This window comes from Protopterus annectens, chromosome 15.part0 (assembly GCF_019279795.1).
Source record: "Protopterus annectens isolate FY-2018-M chromosome 15.part0, PAN1.0, whole genome shotgun sequence".
Taxonomy (NCBI): Eukaryota; Metazoa; Chordata; order Ceratodontiformes; family Protopteridae; genus Protopterus; species Protopterus annectens.
Window position 1 is genome coordinate 395822852 of NC_056749.1, and position 19121 is coordinate 395841972.

Below are 19121 nucleotides of genomic sequence, written 5' to 3' on the forward strand. Positions count from 1 at the left end.
CTTTTTTCACATATGTTGCCTAGGTTACAGTACACTGTCATTGTAATAGTAGATTCTAGTACTTTGTGTTATATCAACAGCACACAGCAATACAACAATATTAAATACGCTATTTAACCTGAAGATGAGTGCAGACTTAGACAAATATAGGGCTGCAGATTAAAACAGAATATAATGAATGACCCTGTTTACAAAAGAAGAAAGTTTCATAAAAAGAAGAAAGTCACCTACACTACCATCCCCATCATGGGGTTGGCTGGACAATGTGTTACTGTCATACACCAAGAATGCAATGAAATCAGTCATATAGCAGTAAAGTAATTCTATACCCAGAACAGCTGAGTTCTAACATCAAAAAACTTATGGCAAATACACTGCACTAAGGCAGTGGTCAGTTACAGGTAATGAAAAGCAAATCACAGAGGTACACTTACACATGCTGATACTATGTGGTTGCTCAAATGGTACAGTATTAACAGTATAAAGAATGAGGTAAATCACCTATTCAATGAGACAGTAAGAAGTTATTACTCAAGGGTGAGCCAAAAACAAAACTATACAGATGTGAAGCTATGTGCCATCTCGCTATGGACGTTTACCACTTCTCTTACTGAACAAATATCATGGGTTAGATGCATAGATTCTAAAAGGATAACCAACCATATTGGAAGTGCTAATATGTCCATATCCTATGTCACCCGTGGATTGCCAGCTGGCCCACAAATAAGATACAGATAATCAAAATAGGGAAAGTCACCAGTGGAGTCCTCCAGGATTCTGTGCTGGGACCTCTCTGTTTGACATCTACTTTTCTAAAGTAAAAGCCAGTACCAAAGGGCTCTGTCTGATTATGCTTGCAGATGACTGTAAGTTAGGAGCAGTCACTGGATCCCCAAATTACTTAGCCATCCTGCAGGAAGGTTTGTCTCAAATAAATAGCTGGTGTCAAAATCATGGTCTAAAACTAAATGCCAAAAATGCATTATTGTATTCTTTGAGAAGTCATCTACCCTAGGAAACTACCACATTTACAATACACCCCTTAGACATAACTCAGTTATTCAGGATTTGGGAACTTATGTGGACAGTGAGCTAATGTTCAACCCAAATGTGTCTGTTGTCATAAGAAAGTCCTTCTATAGTGCACAGCTTATAAACAAAGGGATTTTGTCTAGATCTAGGGACGTCATTTTCCTTTTCTCAACCCCCATTAATATATGATGCTCCCTTTGGCATATATCTGCCCAGATGCATGCAACAACTGGAATGTCCATAGGGACAACTAACTAAAAGGATACAAGGCCTAAACAACATGACCTATGTGGACCAACTCAAAGCCCTGTCAACATACTTTGTATCCTAGAAAATGCTAAGAGGTGACCTGCATCTGACATACAAGCCATCCTCTGACCCATTACTTATGGATTTACTGCATGTCAGGAAGTCAAATGGCATCAGAGGTATTCTGTATAGGGATCTAAACCTCTTTTGCAAAATCAACAGAATGGGTTGGAGGAACAGATATTTATCACAGAGGATACCACTCCTGTGGAACAGACTCCCCATCCACATAAAACAAAGTCCATCCCTGTACATTTTCAAGTACAACTTAGCTCTATGGATGGGAAACAGAAAATTTGCCCTAGGACTGCCTCCTGTACTAATGGACAGATGCAGCTCCTAAATGCTTTATCCCATGCATGGGTCCCCTCAAAGTATGTATGGTAAGATCTCAGTTATTCTTATTAGGAGTAATATACTGTTACTGACCATGGAATGGGCAAGGCCAATCTATAACCAAATGGGATAGGTTCATTTGAGCACAGAAAGGGGATTGGCTAGGCTTACGATGCCCTGCAATGGCAGTAAGCCTAGTACTTACCCATGAACCTATGAAGGGAGGGCCCAGACTCTAATATTAGAGAAGAACTAGACCCACTGGTACATACAGCATAGCAATCTGAGAGTTTAGTGCATGCGGCTAAGGATCTGGGGAGATAATAAGCTTCATCTGATGCCACTGGGTTTGATTCCTTCATTTTCCATGTACAAACTGTGTGACTTGTGTTGTGTAACACTGAAGAAATTACTTAAGCAGGCAGTGCTTCTGATTTCCACTGAAAAGAGGCACTTGTTTCTACTGGGCTTTCCTGGTTACAAAATGAATAGAATGCATTTTGAAAAGTAGTTTAAACATCAACTATAATGCAGATATTTAAGCAAAACAATTTGCTGAACTCCACGTCACATTTCTCAAGTTTCCACAGAAGGCATCAGACTCTCCATTTTGAAACAATCATCATGAATCACTATGTCTGTAGAAATTCAGCAAAGAAAATAAGTAGAAAATGATCTCTTATGTGTAAGAGATGAAATATTAGGAAAAATGATACAATATTTTATATTTAATGCATTATTTGAGAAGATAAGAGGATTTTTTACACTCCTAAGATATGAGACAAAAGTGATGTTTAAAAGGTCGAAGAGAGTACCATACACTAAAGCAATATGACAAATCCACTCTCCATTATTTCATCAAATATACTGTATGTTTAAAATTATTATGATGATAGCAGCAGGCTATGAAAGGGTTTCCATTATAATTTCTAGGATTATAACTGACATCCTATGGTTTCAGCAATAATGCATTTGAGGAATATGTACCAAGTTTGAGGTTGCATTATTGTGGAGTACACTCTGTACTCTAAAGCATAACAGTCTCAGAGTTGGTATGTGTACTTACTAGAAGTAATGGGGTACTGTCACTCCACAACAAAGAGTGCAGGAGGTGTCACCCTCTTCAAAAACACTTGAATCTGTAACAATTATTTTCATAATTTGATGTTGTACTGATGAAAAGATACTTTAGATTTTTTTTATATTTGGCTTATCCAATGCATTGCCGAACGTCTGATAAGCAGATTCAGAAACCCTTTATGCTTCAGGTGAGTTACTTTGCTGTAGTGGACATTACCAAAGCAGCATTACAAGGAGTAACTAAAGATGAATACTACCTGAATTCTAACAAGTATGTATCCAGAGACACATTGCATCTTCTTCACTGCTGGTACAATGCACAACCAGGCAGGCAGACATAGCCTCTTTGTGTCTCTCAAACCAATAAACAAATATGTAAGAGGGAGCGCAAACATGTGAGCAGACATATTGATACCTAGACAGCTAGTTTTGGAAAGATAATATAAATACAACAAAGAAAGTTGCATTTCATTTGCAACCATAATAGGTGTCTGTTTGTCCTATGTTAATGGAAAACTTACTACAGCTGCTTAGCACAAAGCAGGCCACTTAAAAGATAACGAAATTGAACCTATGGTATCTACACAGTAAAACAATATAATAAACTTTGTAGCGTTAGAGAACTTTCCTCCACACAAGGTGTCAAAATGTTCAGTATGACTAATATCTAGCAAGAAACCGGTACTGTTACTGCAGCGTTACTTCATCTAGCAAAATGGTTATAGATGCCCCTCCACGATTTCATTCTATGTAAATTATATATTTATAATACCGTGTGTGTGTGTGTGTGTGTGTGTGTGTGTGTGTGTGTGTGTGTGTGTGTGTGTGTGTGTGTGTGTGTGTGTGTGTGTGTGTGTGTGTGCCTCTGCAGAGATTCCTAGCTGGACATGCTTTTCAGCAAACAAATTAACTGATGGCACCATTCCATGTCACTGTCATGTAGGATCCTACCATCTCTACCCACTCTCCCCAAGATCCAATAAACAGAAATAAATTGCTGCACAGAGTCAATTTGATTACACCAGGCTAAATGATTAATACTGCTGTACATTGTGTGATGGGTAACACCCCAGTATAATCCACAGAATACAGAGTCATGACCATTAAAGCGGCAAACACCATTAAGAAAAGTAGGTAGAATCAGCTCAAAAATATAACACTGCTACCTTAAGGGGTTATATATTGAAAGGAACAGTAATAACTCCCAATGCAAACAGTAAAACAGGTTACAGCCAGAAGCATGGGGGGATATCATACCGAATATGGTTACAAGTACCATTACACAAAATATAAACTTATAAACAAAGCTATGGCATCTAAGTCCAAGGAAGTCATTGTTCCACTGTATTCGGCATTCATCAGACCTATCATGGAGTACAGTGCCCCCTTTGGTATGTACCTAACCAGGCATACACAACAACTGGAATGTCCACAGAGGTTACCCATTAAAAGAATACAGGGCGTAAGTAAAATGTCCTATGCAGACCACCTCAAGGCCCTATCCCTGTATTCTGTCTCCTACAGGCTTTTGAAACGAGATTTATGCCTGACCTACAGAGCATTGTCAGACTTCACTCTGATGGACCTCCTGCACATCCACAAAACAAACAACACCAGACTTACCCATTCTAAAGAAAGACTTAAACCTTGCCAGTGACATAAATAGGACCTGCTGGAGATACAGGCATGTATCCCAGAGACTACCCTGTTTCTGGAACAACAAACTCCCCCATCTATATGAAGCAGAGTTCATCCCTAATCCAATTCAAGTGTAACTTGGACAATTGGATGGGAAACAGGAAATTCATCCCTGCTTTGGCACCTATGTCTCTAATAGACACACATAACCTGTAAATGGCTTATCTCCCAGGCCTATGCTTGTAAATGTTTCATCTCCCAAGCCTCTGCTTACACTTATCAAGGGTATCGGAACTTGTCAGAGATTTAGGATGCATGGCTAGGCTTACAAAGGCCCGTGTGATCGTTAGCCTAGCAAACACCTATGAACCTATAATTTATCAGGGTCTATGTTAAATCATCGAACGCTTAAAAAAGCGAACAATGATTTACTGAACCCATGTAAGTGAAAGCATACAATCTTGAATGCTTAGAACAGCAATTTTTTCCACGGGAAAAAAATCACTGTTCCACAAAAAAAAAAAAAAAATTGTAGAACATTACATAGAGTAAAGGGATTTGCCCCCCCCCACACCCCCTACTTAAATATACCAACTCCAAGATCGCACTACAGTCACAAAAACAGCAAAGAAATGGAAGTGGCCAAGTGATTTCTTTCCCAGAGAAAGAATGAGCTTATATGCCATTTCGGTATTTTGCCTTTTCATGCTTTCAAGTTCGATCAAGACACATTCAAAAGAATGCATCTTCGATCATTTAATAGGAACCCAATTTATCAGATCCAGTAAAGTGCTAAATGACAAGCAAAACATGTAAAGTACAACCCCTATAAAACAGTAAGGAGTTCTGATGAGTACAAACTGTAAATGCCTTCAATCCGTTCATGCCAACAGCTCCAGTCATTCTGTGCTTTGCTTCATGTATGCATTGTTAGTTATGTAGGCTGCTTTTTCTCATTCAAGACTACAGCACTGGAAAGACAGACCACACACTGCACTACTGTGGCAATACAGCTTAGTCATGGTACTGAGTTTGCAGTACTTATTACCACAATTGTGCAGATTAAATGTGAGAAAAATTACTTAAATTTAACAAGTAAGCAAAACCTTGATTTACCTGTTTAAGTAAAAAAAATGTTCTTACATTTACATTTACACACATCTCTGACTCAGTCCTTCAGGCATTTGCTGTCCAGAATGTCAGCCCTTGAGAAAGTGGTACCTCCTTAATTGAGAACTCACATGTATGAATAAGTGAAATAATACCACTATAGACTGCATAAAGGACCTACACCCAAAGTAGGGATGGATATAAATTAACAAAATGTAATGATGATATACCTAGTAGATGATTAACAGAATTACATATCACCCTTGTAAAGATGAATCATTGATGCAGTGATCATAAAGGAGTTGAATTAAGAAACTAATGTAAATAACACCACTATACAAAATGTAAAAGTGCTGCATAAAGCATGAAGGTGGTCAGACCTAGTAAAGAAGGGAAAATTAATGCAGAGTATGAAGTTATACATCATGCAAAGTGAAAAAGTGAGTGTGATAAGGAACATCTAAGTAAAGTTATGAATGATGCTATATAGCTGGCAAACAAATACAATGGAAAACAATTTCATCTGTCAACAGTTTAAAGATTACACCCAGAAAAGTGTAGAACGATACACTGTATTGACCTGTGAGCTATACAGCAATGTAACAAATTCCACTATCAACAACATAACAATTACACACAGTAAAGTGTTACACAATGCAGTGCCGCATGAAGGCTAAATCACTGTAGCATAACAATGTCCACTGTGGACAGTGTAATGGCTACCTCCAGTAAGACTGTGGACATTGCTGCACAGCATACAGATTAATGCTCAGCAATGTTACAAATTTCATTGTGAACAGTATAATGGTTGTGGTGGTGTACACTGCAGTGCAGAACAGAGCCTAGTGTATGGCAATATAACACATTCCATTAAAAACAGTACAATGGCGATATCTAGCAAAGTCATGAGCAATGCAGTACAGCACATAGGCTAATGTACAGTAATAAACGCCACTGTGGGACGCCATACAGGAAAGCCTACAGCATTGCTTTTAAGACTATAATTTAGTGCATCAGTGCATTTGAGAGACAGCATTTGGGAGACAGATGTTTATGGCAAATAAGGGCCATGTGGCCAGCCTTGTCAGTCTATCTCGTTATAAGCCACAGAGCCTGCTCTTTCTCCACATATAGGACTTACATTTTGCCTGTCATGTTTCTTCCTGAATCCTGTCACTGTTTCTGACAATAATACCCTCACCTGAAATGATTTGTCTCAGTCCTCCACCATCCTGTCCTTGAAAAAAATGTTTCCTCATAAAACTGTATTGTTAAGAGAGTGAGGTAGAGTCAATAAAATAGAGTCCTAGTAAAACCTAAACAAGTGGAATACACCAGTACAAAAAGATTGCCCTATTAAGTAATAACTATCGATAAATGTATTAAAGGCTACAAAGAAAAATGTCATAAAATGCAACACATATCTGAGGTGAAACACTAACAATGTTGACAATGTTTTAATGTAACACACAGTAAAGCTCTAAATACTGCTACTCAGACTGGAGAAGTGCAATAATAAGGTATAAACCGTAGCCGAGAATATGAAAAGTGACACTCTAGTATCTCAAACTTCCTGCACAGATGTGAACTGCAATGTCTAGCAAATGATAGAGTGTCTGTGAAGGGTATTATCTGGTAAAATACTGAATATTACTACACAAACAATGAAGGGCATCAGTTAATAAATTATTAAATATTACTACACAGACTATGAAAAATATCTAATAAATCATTGAACATTGCTGCACAGACTGTGAAGGGTATTATCCAGTAAAGCACTGAATATTATTACACAGACTATGAAGGGTGTGCATGTTTTCTTTCGGCTTTTCCCGATTAGGGGTCTCCACAGCGGAACTCTGGTCTGCTAATGATTGGCAGTTGATTTTTACAGTGCCGAGGTGCCATCCCAATGCCCAACCTTCAAAGAAGGCATGCCCATTCAAGCATGTCTTTTGAACATCACTCGTCCACAGAGTGGACATGCAGACTCCACACAGAAGGCGCTCCAGCCGAGAATCAAACAGGAGAACCTCTTGCTGTGAGGCAACAACGCTACCACTGCACCACCTCGGCTCTTACACAGATTATGAAGGGTATCATGCCTTTCACAATCTGCGCAGTAATGTCCAACAATTTATTAGCTGATACACAGACTATAAAGGGTATCAGCTAATAAATTGTTGGACATTACTGCACAGATTGTGAAAGGCATAATCTAGTAAAGTACTGAATGTTATTCACAGAGTTTGAAGGGTATAATCTAATAAATCATATAACATTGCTACACACAGACTGTTAATGGTATTATCCAGTAAAGCACTGAACATTTCTGCACAGATTGTGAACCTTGTCATTGAGTAAAGTATTGAATGTTACTACACAGACTATGAAGGTTATCATCTAATAAATCACTGAACATTATGACACAGACTGTGAAGGGTATTATCCAGTAAAGCACTGAACATTACTGCACAGATATGTTGTCATTGAGTAAAGTATTGAATATTACTACACAGACTATGAGGGTTATCAGCTAATAAATCATTGGACATTACTGCACATGTTGTAAAGGGTGTTATCTAGTAAATTATTGAGCATTACTAAGCAGACTATGAGCGGTATCATCTTATAAATTAGTGAACATCACTAAACAGACTATGAAGGGTATAATCTAATAGGTCACTGGCGTTGCTATGAGTAGCATGCAGAAAAGTAACTGGCCATCACTACTTGGACTGAATGGTAACAATAAGTACAGTACTGCACATTGCTACTACACTTGTGAAATATAACATCAATAATGTACTAATGATTCCTACTTAAATTATGAATGATAACAGCAAATAAAGGATTAAATATTGCTGCTTAAGCTTGTGAAAGGAACCTCCGGTAAAGTACTGAAGAATGCTGTTAAAGACTGTGAAGGATAATGCCCAACAAAATACTGCACATTGTTTCTTAGACCGAGAGGTTATATCTTGTCAAACCCTTAACATTGCTATGCAGATACTGAAGGGTAATACCTATTAAAGTGCTGTACTTTGCTATTCAGACTGCGAAAGGCAATACCCAGCAAAGTTTTGATTATTATTACTCAGGCTGTGAAAGGCATTATCCAATGAACCACTGCATAATAAGTCAAATAGTGAAGAGTAACACAAAACGAAACATTGAACACTGCTAGCCTGCAAAGTGTGGTAACCAATCAACTACTGAGCACAATTATTGAGTAAAAAGCAACACACAGCTACCAAGAGAGCAGAATATTACAGCCAGTAGAGTACTGAGTATTGTTACTCAGACTGACAAGGGTAACAACAAATAAAGCACTAAAAACTGTTAATCAGAATGTAAAGGTAGTAAACAGTGAAATACTGAGCATTGCTACATGGTAAAATACTACACATAACTATACAGATCGTAAAGTGTTTCACCAAGTTGTAGCAATTCAAAAAATACAGCCAATTACAATCTGAACTTGGTAAACAGATAAAGAGAAACCAGAAGAAGAAATATTTACATTTCATTTGATATGTCTAATATGACAGTTAAGCATACTACTTTTCTAATAATGTATACATACTATCAATTTATTTTTCATGGTAGTATATAGTAATTACAAGTACAACTGAATGCAAAAATGCACTAATTTCAAATGAAATGTCACCAGGGGAGATTCCCATTTCTTCATGATGCAGGGACGTTGTAGTTCAGTATGTAAAGCAAAGTGTGCAAGGGGTGAAGCCTATTGAATAAAGGGGCATATAAGACCTTGGTTCCCATGTAAAAAGTTGAGCTGTAATTCCACTTCAAATTAAATTTTATGAGTTCAAGTGGGATTCAAATTAAAGTTACCCGTATAGGCTACAGAAAAACATTTTTCAGTAGTTACATCTGCAGATATTTGTTTTAAATTTTTTTTAAATAAAAGTCAACACTGATTATTTTAAAGAGCAAAATCATTCTTGTTTATATTGATATTGCGTGGTTTGTAAATTATTATATACCAAGACTAGTATATACGTATATCTTGATTTCCACATACAATGTTACAGGTACCCTTACTAAGAAATTCTACTGAAATATGAATTTACATGGAACAGGAAGTTCTGCACAGTTTTACCTGGCTCATCTTGCTCTACTGTGTTTATTTTCTAGTTGCTGCTCTTATATTTGGTTATATGTAGTACAAGCAAGGACATGAATAATATCAGTTATGTAAAAGAACAGAGTACATGCCCCTTCTTGTCTGTATGACTTATATCCGGCCTAAAAGTAAGTCTAACATAACTGCATACCTTATTGCATTTCAGCAAACCAAAATAAATATATTGTGCAGAAAAGAGGCTCTGAAGCACAAAAAAGCCAAAACAGGTTAATCAAAAGCATGGATGAAACATTCAGAAATTGATCTATTTTAGAAAAGCTCTGTGCTAATTTTACTTTACAGTATAAATTTTACAAAGAGTCTACAAAAATATTAACTTTAACTTTATCACAATAATCATAAAACTAGATTCCTTAATGAGGAAAAGCAAGCACTGGCATTGTTTTGTCTTTATTTCCATACAATGTGATATGAGGATAATATGTAACTGGGCATTTAAAACAGGTTACTGTTGTGGGGGTAGAGCATAGCCTAGTAGTTTCAATTTCGCATGTGTCACTTTCTTTAAAGATGACTTAGCATGTCATTTAGCTTTCTAGTGTCTTTGATTCATTTATTTCCCCTATATGGGTGGAACATCAAGTGAAATGCTTTTTATTTCCACTAAAAATATACAACAGAAGTTTTGCATTATTATTGGGACTATATTCCTCTAATGAAATCCAACGTGAATACTTCTACTCTGACCATTCTGGTTACAGAAACTGAATCCAGATGGAACTGTAAATATGCTGTTTAATATATTCATTGATATAGATGCCACAGTGGTACGGCGGTAGCGTTGCTACCTCACAGCAAGAGGTTCTCCCGTTCGATTCTCGGCTGTGCTTGGGAGTGCCTTCTGTGTGGAGTCTGCATGTCCTCTCCACGGTTGGGTAGCGTTCAAAAGACATGCATGCGTAAATGGGTTGCCTTCGTTGAAGGTTGAGCATCGAGCTGGCACCTCGGCATTTTGTAAAAATCTACTGCCAATCATTAGCGGACCGGAGTTCCACTGTGGCGACCCCTTAATGGGAAAAGCCGAAAGACAAACAATAATGTATTCATTGATATAGGAAGGAAAACTTCAAGGCTTCACTAATGAACAGTAAGAGAGTGGATATATTATTTAATGAAGGGATATGAATCATACAGCATTTATGTACATAGTGAGTAGCACATTGGAGGTTATTAAACTGTCCTAGTACTCCCAGGATACAAACTTGCATACATACATAAGGACAGCTATGTACATATCATATTTATTTATTTATCTGGTTAAAATACATTTAAAATATACAATAGAATCCCTAAATTACAGTATTCTTTCTCTATTTGAAAATCAAAACATATCCCGAGATAAAAGCAGCTACACAAATTGCCACCAATAGCACACAATTAGTTTTCCTTTACTATAGCATTATAAATGAAACCGATTTTGTGAATGTTTGATAAAGATAAGTACATACAATAACAAATGTACAAACGTATACTTGCCCACTAAAATCAAGCTAACAAAATGTTTTGCCCGCCTGCAGCTCTTCTTTAATCATCAGATAGGTCCTTGTCAACATACAGTTATTGAAGTTTCCTTACTAACAGATGGGAGACACAACTATTAAAAGAAAACAAATCACTTTAAGATACAGTATACCTTAATTGATGGCAGAAGCTCAAGCTACAAGTGCCATCATATTGTGCAGCTGAGTAATACACAATTGTGAAAGACATTGACTATTCAGTACAAAATTTCCTATAGTTTATATCTAATTATTACTTAAAGATGAATGCAACTAGCTATGAAAGCCAATAAGTGGTACGGTAATAAAACCAGATGTTTTTGTGTATGTATAACAAGACTTGGCAAGAGATTAAAATCAACAGCACAGAACTAAAACAAAGTTAAAAAGTCAAATATAGTTTGTACCATAATATCAAAATATGTGATGCAAATCCTAACAAATACTATTGCTTTAAGAAACTATCACCTCTAACAGGTTATGAAAGGGAAGGGGTGGAACCAAGATAACCAAGTAATAGAATACAAGACAGAAAAAAGCATATAAAGGCAGAATGCTAATTTAAATGGAAACATTTTGATTCTGATGGATGCATGGAGAAGTATCTGCATTAGTATAGCATTACATAAAATACTTACAATGTTACAATGCAACCTATCTTTCATTATTTAATAGAAATAGGCTTCAAATTGCAAGTGGAAGAGATTAAGTCTAGCAAATGTGACCCTAACAAATAATGAGAAAACAAATATATTCAAATCTGTCTCACACAATGTGTCACAATATAATTAGCTTGGCTACATTATTGGGCTTTTCCATGTGAATGCATTAAGAAAAACTCCTGAAACGTGGGTGAATGAACAGTGATTCATATGCAAAGTTAAATAAATGGAATGCTTATTCATAAATAATACTACATGGGGCTTGCTTGGGTTCCTTTTCTAAACAGCACTGACACAGTGTCAAGCAATTCAAAATTAACTAGTGCAGAAATTTGAATTAGAAAGAAGTATAATATAGAAGCTAGCAGGTTTAAAACTATATATACATAAATAAATGTGGAAAAAGTTTGTTTGTGAAAAACATATAAGCATTATTTTTTGCAAGTCAAAGGGGTATTCTGAGATGCTTCATTTATGTACCAATATGATGCAGTTGATTTGGACTAGTTATACATGTGTTATCTTACACGAATATTTTCTACATTTATAGAGAATATTATGGAGATTATATACAACTGATGTAATGAATAAGAAAATAATGTTTCAAAATCAGATAACACTGAACCTATCTTTATTCAAATCAAATATACTTATGCTTCTCTCTCTTTTTTTTTAATCAGATGACAAAACTGCTTCACTTTAAGTAATGAAGTAAAAGCAACTGCCAATGCTAACAGAACAAAAATTAAACACAGCTGGTAAGACTCTAATGTATTATTTCTGATTACCATATAGTTATTTTTAGTTAGCTGTTCTGCATGGTCCACTCCACTAATATGTATTTCAAATGCAGCAAAGTATCCTTGTAAAAGTACATGCTGGCGCAAAAGCAATCTTTCCAGATATTTTGTAATACAGTCTCTTCTCTCAGGTACCAGTGAACAACATTATTTCTGCTACATTGTTTAAAAATTACTCTCCATAAATACACAATTGCACAGCCAACAGTCTCAAAAAGCTTCCTAGCTGACACACACAGAATAATTAGTATCACCACTTGCTCGAAATGACAGTAACCTGACAAACGTACTGCAAGCTTCCCCCAATTACATTAATTCAGCACAACTTAAGGTAGCTCAGATTCACTGGTAAAAGACCAGCCATAAAAAATAACCTTTAGAATGAAAGTGATGATTTACTTAATGTTTATAAAATGCATTAGAGGGATAACATTTTTAAAATAAATGTTATACTGTTTTTTTTTTTTTTTTTTTTTTTTGTAATGAGATTATGTGCATATTAAAGTATCTCTCCTTGGCGTCGCCCATTAGGAAACCATAATATACTGACAGTGCGAGTGTTTGTGTGTGCATATATGTGTGTGTGTATATGTGTGTGTGTGTGTGTGTGTGTGTGTGTGTGTGTGTGTGTGTGTGTGTGTGTGTGTGTGTGTGTGTGTGTATATATATATATATATATGTGTGTGTGTGTGTGTGTGTGTGTGTGTGTGTGTGTGTGTGTGTGTGTGTATTAGTTTTCTATCTGTTTTAAGATGGCATAGTAAGGGGGATATCCCCAGGAAGTTACCATGCCACATACTGCTTTTCCTTAGTATGGGGAAATATGAGCAGTGTAGATGCCTTGCCACCTTAAATATAGAAGGGGCTTGCAAAATACTGCATGTTAAGAAATTCCAGTCTAAATTGAAAAGACAGCAGTAATTATTCATACTTTATATCAAGCAGTAAATGGCTAACAGCACTGCCAGTGTGTAATATGGGAGTATATTTTTCTAGTGAAACCATGCATTACAGAACAAGCTGACTATCATTCTCCATATATGGCAGAAGATGCACTGTCCATGGTAGCTGAGCTTATGCACAGAATGCAGCAAAATGGGGAAATGCATACAAAATACTTGCTAGAACTGGAAGACTTCATTCATAAACAATGCATAGACAAACACAAGAAAATAACCCTCAAGCCAGATGTGCAGAGTGCAATGTTTTATTCATTTATACACACATTATAAGCAAGTGCCACATCCATTTATTAGCCATTGCATCACATCACCTGATTTTTTTGAATCACACTGCTAATCAAGAGTGACTCTAAATAACAGTATTCATCCTGCTCAGCATATGCAGCTGTGTAGTGTGTGGTATTGCTAATGCTCGTGTCTTATGTAGCCATCTCTGCACAGCTGTATTGTACTGCAACATATGACAGAATGCTATAAAGGAATTCTTCATCTTTCATAGGATGATATCTGCTTCTAGGCTTATGCATGCTTGATGTCTTTGAAAAATATACCTGTTATCTCCAAGTATAATGTCCTGCACAGAAGTTGATGCAAGACGGAAAAGCTTTAATTGTGCATAGTACAACAGATATAAATAAATAAAAAAAATGGTCCTACCTTTCATCCACTCTACTACTTGCTTGGGTGTCCACTTACTTATAGGTTCCATTACCAAAGCCATTGCTGGTCACTGAGCAAATGCCAGATTTAAAAAAGAAAATTATTTTTTTCAAAGCATGGCTGAAACAAACGAGCTGCATGCATCTTAGCAGTGCAATCCAGAGCAAAAAGGATGCTTTGTCCCTCCAGGTTTCTGCTTCTTCTTCTGATGACGTTTCACACAATCCACAGCTTATGGTAAAGGCTTATTTATGCCACCCACTGGTTTAACATTAAATTGCACCTGATACGAGTAGGCTCCTCAAATTAGATTTAAAATTAGGTGTCATTTTTTTTTTGATAGAAAAATGCACAACTTTCCAGATTTTCTCAGCTGCTTTTTGAATAAAACATATTTCTCCCCGCACTAAATAAACTGCACAGAAAAATCAGTCTCATTGTCCAATACAATATTGCCATGAAGTGAAATAATAATATCAGGATTTATTTTCTGAACATCATTCTCAAAGACCATAATTGCTTGTCCACCTCAACTATTTTTATACTAATTTTCTTTCTGTACAGAGCTTGCTGTGTACTTTAATGGTAAATCATGATGTGGTTAGATGCATTACTGACTATAAAAGGAGCAAGGTTAATGCAAGAATATCTACTGGGTTGTTGGAATTAAAAAAATAAGAATCTGTAACTAAATTAACGGTATGTCTATATAATAAATCAAATGTTCACTGTCACTGCAGTTTTTCACATGAAGTGAATACATGTTATATGCCTACATTTTCAAACACAAATCATAGATAAATGAAAGACAGTGCATGACTGAATATTATTCAGTACTTTTTGCACACAGCTTTCTGTTTCACTCGGGTCTATTTTCTGGCATGTAGCTTTACACTTCACTAAGTTCTATAATGTCTTCTAGCTACATCTCAGAATTCAGCTAACACATACATAAATAACCAAATCTGGGATATATAAGCTCACTCCAGAAATAGTTTTGATATGAGTAATGTTAATTTATGAATGTACTATAATAGTTTTGTGAGAAAAAAATGATACACTGTAATAAAAAAGTGGTGTTTAGGTGGATCTAATTACACACTGTTTGTCTACTCCTCAGGAAAATACAAAATTTGTGTAAACAAATACAGTCAGTAAAGCAAACTACCCCCCCCCCCCCCCAGGCTTGCTATTTACTCCCTCAACCTACAAGCTAAGACTTTGAGGCCAAATTCCAAAAGACTTGCTTTCAGTTTATCTGGCATACTTCAGTGTAAGGTCTATCTATAAAGCAGGCTTACACTGGCATGAGTCACTTACACTGAGACCATGTCTTTTAGAATGAGACCCTAGGTTTTCTTAATATGTACCAACTTATAAAATACAATTTACAATATAATCTCCTTTCAGCTGTAGGGTACTGTGAAAAAGAAATGATGTCCTGTAGTGGATGGAAGATTGTTTTCCTCATTTAACTCTAAAATAAGGGTTGTACACACTGACAAAATTAAGATGTGATAACCCACCAATGGCCCAGTAATCAAGGAGCCTCAATCCTCAACACTGGCACCTGTGGGGAATGTTCATCATTCATTGGGAGGATAACAGGTACACACACAGTATTTCCAGATGCAGCTTTCTGCATCAAGTGCAATTTCCCTTAAGAGCACACAGAGACCACAGTCAGTTTGGGATTGGTTTCTCCTTCTTCAGAACCCCAATAAGACTCCCCACTGGCACAGATATAGAGTTGAGTCTTTAGCCAGGATTCCAAGCCAAGTCCTCCAACATTCTCTCTCTGTCAACCCAGTGCATTGTGTTCCTGCCCAAGTAGCTGACACACGCATTATTACAGATTTGTTTTACACACACACACACACACACACACACACACACACACACACACACACACACACACACACACACACACACACACACACACACACACACACACCTGGGAAAGGCTAGCACAAGTTTATTAGCTATGCCCCCTCTTGCCCAGACTATAAGGTAGTTACCACTGTCACCAGAATCCCTCACCAGCTACTTTAAGGCCCTTAACAAATGGTGTCCAATTTTACTGTGTAATATTAATACTAATACAAATGGTAGTTTGACCAAGATTGACCAAGAGCATGGCTATTAGGAGTGGCCCCCACAGTGTCGCCAAATAAATATGCAAGTACTCTAAGAACTTAAATATCTCTGCAAAGATCAGCCAAAATGAAAGGTTTAAATATATTTATAATAAATAATAAAAGAACAAGAAAATACTAAGTATATATTCACAGTGACATCAGAGTTCAAAACTATGGGAAATATTTAAAATAACATTGCAGGTTAGACTCAGACAAATAAAGAAAAACAATATCTAAACTAAGCTTCGCTATATTCCTGACTGACATTAAGAAAATTATACTATTCCCTAATAACTTACTTAACTGAGCAAGGCAGATGATGTGGTGAGTGGTTCTTCTTGTTGTTGTCAGGCCCAAGACAGAATACAGAATGCCCTGTCTCTGTCTAGGAGACTTTTCAAAATAATATAGAAAATATTACTGCTAGGATAGCTTGCAGAATGGCATCACTTCTTATCATCTGACTTCTAGTTTCCATGCAAAACCCCCATTGGTGGAAGCTGGCAGGACTTAGCAAATACCTGCAAAAATACACACATGGGCTTTTGCTCATATCTTTAGTAGGTGCTGGAAGTCATAAAACAATTGCATTCTTCCACACATCAAGACTAGTAATTAGTTCACCCCAAAGACAATATAGAAAGCTTCCTAGTAAGACTTTGTGTCTCTGGCTGCCTTGAAACCTGTGCATCTTTATGGCCTATATCATTTCAGATAGTTTTCTAAAGTTTGCTGGCCTGAGGTTAACCCTCCAGTTTCCTCTGTTAAAACATATACATTTAAACACTTACAATAGTGTTGTACATTTCTGTTCTCTGCAGTAGAGCACTGTGAATACTTTACAAATACCTTTTCAACACAAACTTATGTACAAATCAGTTTGATATACACATGGCATACAATTCTAATACATTTGTAACATCAGCATCTCATGTGGCATACAGTTCTAATACATTTGTAACACAAACATCTTATATAAATCAGTTTGATATTCACAAATGACAATTATTTACAAAATTCCAGCTAGCTGTGTTGGCAGTACCTCCTTTTGTCACATAAGGAAACTGTGCTCGGGTCTACGTACCACACAGCAGATGCAAAATTATAATTATACAAAGGTTCCAAGAGAGGAAAGCCTTTAGCACTTTAGGTGTGAACAAGTACTATAATTCCTTCTTCAGTCTGTCTTTACCCTCTTCCAATTTGTGATCTGTTCTAGAAACATTTAAAACTTTCTGAGAACCTAAACTCATCCACTTTTATCTAGCAGTAAATGACAGGACTTCATAACTCTATCATTGAAGTAATGGTTCCTTGTGGAAGTATTTACACTACACACTTCCACATATTATCCTTATTACTCCTCCTCATCCTTCCTTTTCAGTTCTATGCAGTCACGTTACCACCAACTATAATTCTCTTTTCTCCCTTTTAATGTCCTGTTTCTGTGTTGAGAATGCTCTAAGTCATTCTTAATACTGTTTTCTCCATCTTATGGCATCTTGACATGACATCCTAGTGTTGTCTCTGTGATAGTGTCTTAAGAAAAAAAATACATTAGTCAAGGTTAGACCTTTTTCATCACCTTCTAGAACAAGTGATGATATTTGTACATCTAGTGTCCACATGCTTCAAACAACACTCCAGCACTTTGCTGATCATTTAAATCATCTTCTCACCTTACATGCATAACCCAGTCTGAAAGTAATTATATTGCACAAACATTAATCTTTTTTTGTCCACCCTGGAGATTTTAGTTCTAACCCCTCCTATCATATAATTATCCTTTATGTTTACATTTTTGTTTATTTCTTTGCATTGGGCCTATTTGCCCACTCTCCAGTCCACATTAGGTCTTGATGCAGACAGGTTCTCATCTATAAATCACTGTTCTACTCTTTGTATTGTCAGCCAATAATATTTTATTCACCAGCTCCAGCGTAATGTGTGACTCAGATTTACCGAGTCCCAATACCTAAAACTGCTGGACCCAAACAGCCTACCAGTTTAGATCCTAACTTAAAGTAATAGGCTTTATCCATCACCAGATTCATTGCTTTTATGTCTGTCCAATGCATTTCTCGAGTTCCATCTCTGTTTTTGAACAACTCTTCATCAAAGCAATTCCAAGCATCCAAAACCCTTTCTGTGAAATAATGATTCCTAGTATCTCACAAACGTCATTACCTTCAAACAGTACAGTCTTATTTTTCTAGTACTGTTTTCTGATAGATTAAATTAATTTGTACCCTGATGACTCCATTAACATATCTACACATACCTACTAAGTCCCTTCCGCCTTGCTTATTTCAAATAATGTGTGCTATTCTCTCTCTTACTCTTTATAAGGCTTCTGTTGCAGACCTTGTACTATCTGTGTTGCCCTCCCCTGAGATGCCATCATTATTTTTTAAAATAATGAATGCCAAGTATAAATTTCATTTCAATTCAATTAAGAAAGTACAAGTTACAAAAGCAAGTAGTTTCCCCCATGACTGGCATTACACATAGGCCAACCAGACAGCTGCCTAGCATATCATGCTTGTAGAGGACCTCTTTTCTCATTTATTGATTTATATTTTCAGGAAATGAAATACATTCTTCAATGCATTCTCTTCAATCCAATCCTTTCTCTAAAAGATAAATATGGTGCCCTGTCAGAAGAAAATGCACTAGCAGCATGACAGGCACCTGGGGGGGGGGCTTCACTTGACCATTCAAGTC

General features: G+C 36.6%; 1 protein-coding gene across 1 annotated transcript in view; it reads right to left on the reverse strand.

Annotated features, from left to right (window-relative positions):
• LOC122789837 (connector enhancer of kinase suppressor of ras 2-like) overlaps nucleotides 1-14447 on the reverse strand; it is a 2725661-nt gene extending 2711214 nt beyond the window's left edge. Inside the window, exon 1 of the mRNA XM_044057275.1 lies at nucleotides 14257-14447. Coding sequence (XP_043913210.1) covers nucleotides 14257-14320 — 64 coding nt within the window. The 5' untranslated portion in view covers nucleotides 14321-14447. The remainder of the gene's footprint in view (nucleotides 1-14256) is intronic.
• Between the last annotated feature and the right edge of the window lie 4674 nt (nucleotides 14448-19121).